We start from the raw sequence: 10,808 nt of genomic DNA on the forward strand, positions 1-10,808 counted from the left end.
TATAAACATTTTCATATACAATTGAATAGTTTGAAAAAAGATAAATTTTAATATTATTATTTTTTTAAATAAACGCATAAAAAATATGTAAATACGTTTTTTAATTGAAATCATATATATTTTAAAACATTAATCAATGCAATTTAATATTCCCTATAAAAAAAATATTAACTTATTTATAACTTATATCTAAAAATCATTAGTTTATATTTTATTTTATTTTATTTTATTTTATTTTTAAAATATATTTTAATTTTAATTTTATTATAAAATCAAATTCTCTTATAATTAATTAACTTTGTTTATCACTATTAGCATTCAACTGTATATGAAACATTTTTTGCAAATAATAATAAGATATAAAGATATAAATTAAAATGATATCATTGAATCACATGAATGAATCATCTTTATGTCTTTATATTTTTAATTAATAATATTAATGTATTCATAGGATAATATATTTTAAATATCAATATATTTTAGAAGTTAAAACAAAATAAAAATATAGAAAAATATAGACTTATTTATTAAGTTATAAGCAATTTAAAATTGCGATAAACGAAGCATGATAGAGTAAGATAGCTCTATTTCTGTCATATTGCTATTTTGTTCTATCTCTATCTCGTTTGTTCTTAATTTGTAATTGTATAAAATTTTTGAATAATACTTCAATTAACATTTTTGTATACCAATTTTTGTATTTGTTTTGAATCATTCCTTCAAAAGTGTCTCACAAATGTATAAATGTATTAACCTTGTATACATTTATGACCAAACTTTACTTAACATTTTTTAATTACTTTCAATATTCATGATTTACAAGGGAAATTCGAAAACAATCTGTATAATTATATTCACATCGTGCCTTAAAATGATTACGACTTAAATAGATTTAAATAAATTTAAATAAATGTAAAATAATTTAAAAATAAAGCCAAATATAAAGTTATATTTGCAAATATACTTATATACATAAAATAAGATATTTGGTGTAAAAAAAACTTTAAACAAATATTTAAATATTAAGATTTCGAGACTAAATAATTATATGATACATTTAAATGTAATATGAAATACATATTTATTTTTTCTTTTCTATTTCCTTTCTTTCTCTTTTCTTTTTTCTTACTCTTTTTTATTTAGATATTATAATAAACAAATGGCTCATTGAATCAATTAAATTCAAAAAAAACAAATAAACAGTTCGAATAAACAATTTTTCAGATAATTGACCAGGAAAAATTAAATTTATGAACAAAACAATTATTAATCATAAAATTAAAAATGAAACAATTTTTAAATATTCATATAGATATTCATTAAAAAAATGTATTATAAAAAATTAATTAATCGTTCCAAAATCCTTATTTTCCGTTATTTTTTCCTTGTCCATCAAATATAAACATTTAAAATTATTAGATAATTTAAATATAAATTTAATTTTTATATAATTTTTCCTATCTTCAGATAACCGAAATTCAAATAATTTTAACATTTTACTATAATATGAATTATTAAAATAAATAAAAAAAATTAAATTCAAGTTATTTTCTGTCTTTTATAAACGAATATCATATAAAAAAAATTTTTTTTTTAATTTCATCTATTTTGCAAAAATAATATTATCTAAATAAACTAAGATTAGATCAGTGTTTCTCAATATGAAATATAACCTCATAGAGGGAGGAATTTAAATATTTTGGATGAATAATTAAAAATATTTAAAGTTAAATACTTTCCTTAAATATAACATTATATCTAATATTTTGAAATATAAGAAAAAAATAAAAATTTTTATTTTACTGATTTTCTTTACGTCATCTTTATTAGAAAAGATAAAAATCTAATTCTAAATTCTTACAAAGTATATAGAATTTTTTAAATATATTTTAAAATTAAAAAATACGTAGAATTATAATACAATTAATATATCTTGAACTTGTCTGAAACAAAATATGCTAAGATATTTTTTAATTAAGAGAATAGAATATTTAATTTATATTTTTTTAAAAATATGTATAATTATTATCTTAGATGAAACAAAATTTTTTGAGATATTGAAAAGAGATACGAATAAAAAAAATTGGGACATTTCAATTTTAAATAATATTTATTTTATAATAAGTATGACGAAATATAAATAATTTAAATTTAACTAAAAAACATTTAAAACATTTATCTAATTTATTCTAATTCATTTCAATAAAACAATAAATATTGTTTTCTTTTGATTTAATTTAAACAGATTTGGAAATTTATTTTCATGTTTAATATATAAATAAAAATAATTCTTTAAAATTATTGTTTATTTATTTATATTTTATTCAGCATTGATAATGAAATTCATTTTGCTTAACATATGGATTTAATAACTTTAAAAATTTTCCAAATGAATATCTTTCAAATAATAAAATCAATAATTATTTCCTAATTAATTTAATTATTTTTATATATGTTTTATATCTGTTTTTTTTTCTAAATTTAAATCATTTATATTATAATAATAAAAAAGTAATAGAAAAAAGAGAATTATGAGAAATAAATACATAAAATAATTCAAAAAGCTTATTAATTTATCGATATTTTAAAATATATGATATATTAATAATATTATAATATTCAGAGTATTAATATATTGAAATATTGATTCTATAAATTAAAATAAACATAAAAAAAAAAGAATGCAAAAATATTGAAGTTTATTTATTTATGTTATAAGTTTAAATTTATGTTAGATAAAATAAATCAAAGATAGAAGAAAAATGATGATATAATGAAAAGAAAGTCAACTCTCGTTGGAATTCTTTTTTTTTAGTTTGTAGAATGATTAGTTTTGTATAAACTAGAATGGCCTAGGAAAATTTATCGAAAATTTATTTTTTTTTGTTTTTGAATGAGATCTTTTTTAATATATACACAATATCGATATATTTGTAACATAAAAAGATTTTAGAATAAAATTTTAGAATAAATACAATGTTAATATACAAAAATATTTTATTTATTAAATTATAAACAATTATAAACAAATTGAAATTTGTATTAAATAAAGCAAGATAAAGATAAAACAGTGCAATAGTATAATTGCAATAGAACTATTTCATTCTATCTCAATTCATCTAATTAATTAATGAAATATTTATATTATGAAAAAAATATTCTTATAGAAGTTATTTAGTATAAAGAAATACAATATGTAATATTAATTATATATATATAATTAATACATTATATATAATATTAATTTCTCTATAGATTATAAAGATCATATGAAAATTTATTTTAATTTTTTTTTTAAACCATATAATTTTCATTGCATTAATTGATACAATTCATTATTTTTTAAAAGCAACTAAACTATTCATGTTAAAAAATCTTTAATTTAAAAAATATTTTAACTTGATGTTTATAAAATTTATCATGAAATTTAACATATCATTTAAAATATAAAAAACATTTCAACATTTCATTTGTATCATAATTTCGAAGATATTTTATATAAACAATTGAAAAATGATGAAACTGTCACATGTGTTGCTATGAATATTTGTATAAGCAAAATTTAATATATAATACCGAACATTTTTCTTCAAATAACTTGAAAATTGAGACTGATGGTTATAAAAGAAAATAATTCTCAAAATGATTTCTTTTATAATATATATAAAGTCAATAAAATCAGACAAGAGGAATAATCAAGTTCATCCAATAATTTATTCATCAAATAAGTGAAAATGTTAAAACAAAATAAAAATAAGTAATTAATAGCATCATTTATTATATATATATATATATATATTCTAAATTATTAAATAATTAAATCTTAATTGTAATCATTAAAAATATCATTAGTTATCATTTAATTTCAGTTCTTTTGATATTTTATTAGAATTAATTAATTGTTGAAATTATTTAAATTTTTTTCTTCATTTATAAATTAATTATTTTATTCAAAGCATAAATGTTACAAATTATATATACAATATAATTTAGAAAAAATTTTTTATATATTTTCATTAAACATTTGAAATCTTTGTAATTAGATTTCTTATTATTCAATTTACTAAAAATTGTAAATTTCAATTTACTTGAATATAAAATATATTTTTAATATATTTGATTAAAAGAATATCAAATTCTAAGACAAATACAAAAGTTAATATACAAAAATATATTTATTAAATTATAACTAATTGAAATTTGCTTTAGATAAAATGTTACATGGAAAATGAAATAGTTCTATTTTTATTTCTTTATCAACAAAAAATTAATTGTTTATAATTTAATAAATAAGTTACAAACAACATTTTTTTGCGTATTTATATATTATATTTAATATTTGTTTTGATTTCTGAAATTAATTTTCGAAAGTTCTTCGAATATATTAAAATTAATATTAATATATTAATATTCTATAAATATATAATAAATTATCGAAATAATATAAACTATTATGTATATAAAAAAATATAAAAATGATTTTTTTATAAAAATGAAATTGAAAAAAATTTAGATATAAAAAATGTTAAAGTATATTTTATATTAATTTAAATTAAATTAAATTGCTTATAATTTATAAATAATTAATTAATAATTATAAAATAATACATAATTTTAAAAAACTAATTAAATATTAATTTGATTAAAAATTATTTATATATTTTTAATATAATTTAAATATTTATTGATAATTTTACTATACATATATGCAATGAATCAAGAGCATATACAATCATCGTTATAATTTAACTTATTGCTTTTAATTAATATTATAATATGTATAATACATATTATACATAACAGTTTTTTTTCGTTTCTATTTTCAAAGTTAAACATATTATATTTTTAATTAAATCGAGATATGCTTAAAAGAACTTTATTACTTTCTATATATAAATTTGATAGCTTGAAATAATAAAAGTGTATTAAGCATTATATAGATAAATATTCTATTGTTTTCTATTTAATGAAAATTAAATATCTACATATGTATATTTTGATATATTTTAAAGATAATGTATATTCTTAAAAATTATTTATAATTCTCTAAATTATAATAAATTATATATGTATTTATATAAATACTTAATTTGCTAATAATAATCAAAAATACATGCGACATGTACATTTGAACACATTTTTTCTTGACAGAAAATTGTTATAAATATATTTCTGTTTCTATTTATAACAACAATAAAGTGCCACATGTAATTTATCATATATTTTATACAATATTCATTTGAATATTTATTTTATAATTATATTTTAATATTTATTTATTTATTTTTATATCATTTTCTTCATATTGAATTTGATCAAATATTTTCTATTTAAATCATAAATATTTATTAAAATTTATGTAATTTAAATCAAATAAAATCATAAAAATATTGAATATCTATTTTAGTTGAATATTTTTCATAATAATATAAAACATTCTTTATATCATTCATTTTACTATTAAGTATTACATTAAAATTAATATCAACAACATTACCAAGATAAGTACATTCAAATTTCTCTATATATATTAAAATACGCAATTTAAATTTAAAATAAATATTTTAAAATAATTATTTTTTTAAAATAAATATTTTATAATTTTGAAATAATCATAAAACATGAAAATCAATACATATCTGAATAAAAATTACATGCAATAATTTAATTACATACATGCTTCTGTTCTTTCTTATACACACTTATTAACATTAAATATAATATAGTATTTATTATTTCTAATTTACTATTTATTATTCATAAATGTAAATTATTAGGAGTTGCTTAATAATAAAAAATCACAATAAAATGCAATGTAAAAATCACAATAAATAATAATTATAATACAAACTGTATGAATACAATAATCGCATTTAGAAGTGATATTTAAATTTGAAATGAAATCATTTAATAAACGCAAAAAAAATTAAAAATTAGAAAAAATCAATTCATAATCAAGTATTTCTAAAATTTTACATTCTTAAAAAATGCATTATTAAAAAATAGGAATAGGGAAAGATAATGGTCGAGTAATTTAACAATTTCAATTAAGAAATAAATGCTTATTCGGTTAAAAATACATGATATTGATTTACGAGGGAAAAATTTTAAAAATTGTCAAAAAATCACTGATACATTTGATTCTGATTAAAATTTTGTATAGAATAATATAAATATTCTTAAAATAATCAGAATATTATGAATAATCAGAATATTATTATATATATTATATAATACTAATTATATTTTTATAAAATTCATTTTTAATAAAAATTATATAATAAAATGTAATAGTATAATTGATCATGAATTCTCTCTGCCTTATATTATATTTAATTACAATAAAATTAAATTTAAAATATAAAAAATTAAGTTTGGAAGTTCCAGATATAAAAATATATGGAAGTAGATATATAAATTTAAATATTATATGTAAAATAATTAAAAATCATTTCCAACATATGAATATATGTATACATGTATATTTACAAATTTGGCAGAGAGAAGAATATACAATAATTCATACAATACAATCAGGAGAATTCATACTTTCTTTCCGTTCAAGATGAAAAAATAATAAAAAGTAATACAAATTATAAAACAATGAAACAATAATTCTTTTTTTAATTACACAATAAATTTTAATATATCAAATATTAATTTTCTAGATAAAATTCAGATAATGAATATCACAAAATATTACAAATTTTATTTGTAAAATATTAATTTATATGAAAAAATATATAATGCAATTTGAAAAAAGAATAAACGTACAATTTTGTTTGATTGAATAATTTAATATATGTTTGAATAATTTAAACTATTTTATTTTTTCTTAAATCAATTTATCTTGAACGATAAAAGAATGATAAATTGTTCTAACTATATGACTTACCCCAAATATACAAATAGTCACAAAACTATTCAGCCATATTGGTATTTAGTATATTTTATATGAAACAATATAATAAGAGAATTTAAATTAATAAAAGAAAAATAACTCGAAATTTATTTATAATGATAATCTAATTGATTGAAAATGCAATAGAATGAAAAATGATATGTTAATTAATGAGATACAAAATACTCAGATGGCCAGATACTTTGTGTTCAATTATATTATATAAACAATAAGTAAAGATAAAGCTAACATGTGACTCGTTCATCTTCTATAACTTATAAATGATCAGTTTCAAAGTCTTAGGATATTTTGATTTTGGAAGAGTTATTTTAGTTGAAAATATTACAATTTATTATCTCAAAACACAAAATTTGAAGATAACTACATCCAAAATCAACTAACATAGAATTATTTTTTTCATCATAAATTTCATTATTGGAACATTATGACACACATTAGACAAGTAGGATCACAAAAAACTGAGCCCATAAATAATTTCAGAATATAATTTTTATAGCAGTCTTTAACTTTGGCATTATTTTAAATGACAAATTAAAATCATATAATTTTTATAAACGATAATAGTAGTTTAGTAAATAATATATTAATATTACTAATATAGTACTAATATCAAATTTCACAACTGAAATTAAATTATGAATTATTTAAAAAAAAGAATGAATTATTTTATTTATATTTCAACAGAAATAATGTAACAATTTACAGAATCATAAACTGAAGATGATGAAATATTAAAATATTAATGAAAATATTAATGTTCCAAACAATACATATTTATGAGCTCAGTTATTAGTTATTTCATCAAATCAACATTCATCGCCATTCACACCAAAACTTTTCTTTTGCCAATTCTTTAAATTTAAATATTACTATCTGGTTTATTGGAAAAACCCATTGGTTGAGCATTTTCAACAAGTGTAGCTTGCATACTCGATGAAGGAACCTCAATATTCGTCGCTGCTGATCTCATTTCACGGAAAGGTGCTCTAAAAAATTCATAAATTATTAAGATTCAAAATAATTAATAAACACATAAAAATATGTGTATTAGAAGTTGTATTATAAAACACGTATCTATAAACTATAAGGAAGCATTTTAAAGTTATAAAATGAGAAAATAAAGATTTCAAAGAAAATATAAAAATATAATTTAAAATTATTTAATTAAAATTGCATCCATATAATATTGGAATATCTTGAACAATAATTCTAAATATTTAAAAAATTTTAATATTATTATATTTTATTTACTTTATAAATATACTTATAAAAACTAAAAGTTGAGCTGAAATTTAAATACTATAAATATATAAATATTATTATTAATACTATATTTAAATACTATATATAAAATTATAAATGAAAGAAACCAGCAGCAGCATGCAAGTCATTAATCTATATAACAATGTTTAAAAAATATAGGAACAAAGCAAACATATCTTTCTAATGCAAGAAAGAATCTAAATATATGATCTAAAATTAAATGTTATTTTATGAAATTAAAAGAATATATTTATGTATAGTTAATTATAATTAAAATTAAATTATTATTTAAAATTATATATTAAGTAATTATATTAAATAATAATAAATAATATATTAAATAATTATTTAAAATTATAAATTATTCTTAAGCTTAATATACATATAAGGCTTTCAAGAGATAATTAATTCAATATGAATTTAAATTTTAAAAAATATTAAAAAATATAAAATATTTATATTTTATTAAATTAAATAATTTAATTTTAGAATAAAAACTTAATCGAATAGATTAGTAAAGTAAAAAAAAAAATCAGTAAAAAAAAATTAGTAGTAAAAAAAAATCATTATGCACAAATAATAATTTAATTATAATATCAAAGAAATTAAATGCATATTGTCAAATATATTGGATATAATTAAGTAACATTAAAATATAACCATGAACCTAAAAATCTATATATCTAGAAAACTACAAATGTAAGAATGACAATAAATTTTATATATTATTGCCTGGTTAGAGAAGTGGTGCAATGAATGTTTGATGATTTATGTAGGCCTCCAGACATCAGGATCCTCCACGAGAGTAGTATGGTGATCTGTAGTAGGAGGTACTGTACCCTGTGGGGAACTCACACCCGACGTTATTCCTGCTGGGTCGGGCCTGGTTCCTCTGTTGTGATTAGTGTATTAGTAACAAAAATAAAAATTATACTTGTCAAATATATTATATTTTATGATTATATTTTAACAAAACATAGCTTATTAACAATATTTAGCTGTTAAATGAAAATGATATATTTTATTGCTTTGCTATTGTGTGATGATACATGTTTTATAAGACTTCAAAAATAAAAATATTATATGTTAGTTAATTTATATATAGAAAGTATCCATAAACCATAGTTATAAATTAAAACATAGGCACAAATAAAATAAAATTAGTTTTTCACCCACATCCCAAGCAAATAACGTATGCACATGTTATTATAACAACATATTACTCAATGTTTTAACTAAACAAAATAATTATATAAAAAATTATACTAATTTCTTAGAATTGAAACAAAACATATATTTATTAATGAATTATTTTTAATTGTCTATATAATTTCAATATTAGTAATTTATCTTATAATGCTACAAATGAAACAAATATAACTTACTTTCGTCCAAGTGACATTAATCCATATATTACACCTGTTGCAAATATTAGACCACTGCCAAATAGACTACTCATTCCTAAACAAAGGAAGACTGAAGGAAGTGCTATTCTAAAAAGAATAAGAAAAAGCATTGTATCTAAATATTAACGATATGAATTAATATTAAAAAAAAAATTGAAATCATAACTTATATATCCTATCAAATACATGATTTACTTACAAACAATATGCAACTGCTCTATTCCAATAAGGTCTCTTTTCAACCCAATCACTTAAGTTTTGTACAAAATCAATAAATAGACAGCAACATGGTGCTTCTATCATTATAACTATAAAACCAGCCACCATTTGCCACATACCACTTATTAGGCAATCTACAGAACCCAATAATATTGATGCACAATTCCATACTCCAAGAAAAATTGCAACTATAACAAATCAATAAAAATTATTGAATAAACATAGATTGTGAATTATAAATTATGAATGATAATATGAATTATAAATTCTAATTGTTACATACTTTGTAACATCTATTATAAATAATATAAATAAAAATAATATAAATAATAAAATTTATATAATGATAAAAATGATTTAAAATATTTGAGTCCTATATAATTATTTGTAAATATAAAAAAAATCACAAACCATAAATCATATCTTAATATTGTATATGTATGTAAAATATTAACTATTATATGTATTTATTTTTGAAAAATATAACAAATATGCAAAAAATGCTGTAAAAAAAAAATAGTAATAATAAGTTAATTCTATGATAATATGTATTTTATAATATTTTTTAAATTTAAAAACTTACTTATACTACCCACAGTTCCAAGTCCTCGACCAGCATACTTCATCCACCAAGGTACATCGTCCTTGGCAACAGGGTCCTGTCCTGGTCTTTGCATAATCGATGATATTTTCTCGGCGAACGACTAAAAGTCAAGAAATTACTATTACTAGAACACATAATGCATATCTAAATAATTTTAAATTTCAACAATTTAAAATACGTTTACCATTTTTATCGTTCTACTCTCCTCTTCACCAGCTGACAGGACCAAATGAGACTGACAGTATATATTAAAAGGATATGTTGATGTACAGAAAATCGACCCGTGAGTTTCTTAATTATATAGGCAGAGGCGCTTATATCTGTCAACGATTTTGTACGTGGTTCTCACGTGAACTTCTTTATGGTTAAGCAGTGTTTCTATTACCAACTT

The 10,808-nt window shown here is 17.8% G+C and overlaps 1 protein-coding gene across 2 annotated transcripts; it reads right to left on the reverse strand.

The window, feature by feature from the left end:
• Positions 1–6,808: 6,808 nt before the first annotated feature.
• On the reverse strand, positions 6,809–10,775 carry LOC551483 (calcium channel flower). 2 transcript variants are annotated; one of them, XM_006572181.3, is made up of 6 exons: positions 10,602–10,775; positions 10,397–10,517; positions 9,794–10,001; positions 9,574–9,681; positions 8,921–9,080; positions 6,809–7,911 (listed from the first exon to the last, which is right to left on the reverse strand). In XM_006572181.3, exons 1-5 carry the CDS (start codon positions 10,602–10,604, stop codon positions 8,957–8,959), a joined length of 564 nt encoding a protein of 187 aa, XP_006572244.1. In that variant the 5' UTR covers positions 10,605–10,775; the 3' UTR covers positions 6,809–7,911; positions 8,921–8,956. The 2 variants fall into 2 exon arrangements, with proteins under 2 accessions (XP_006572244.1, XP_026299651.1); XM_026443866.1 differs by lacking the exon at positions 8,921–9,080.
• Between the last annotated feature and the right edge of the window lie 33 nt (positions 10,776–10,808).

The sequence above is a fragment of the Apis mellifera genome, linkage group LG11, assembly GCF_003254395.2.
Source record: "Apis mellifera strain DH4 linkage group LG11, Amel_HAv3.1, whole genome shotgun sequence".
NCBI classification, from domain to species: Eukaryota; Metazoa; Arthropoda; class Insecta; order Hymenoptera; family Apidae; genus Apis; species Apis mellifera.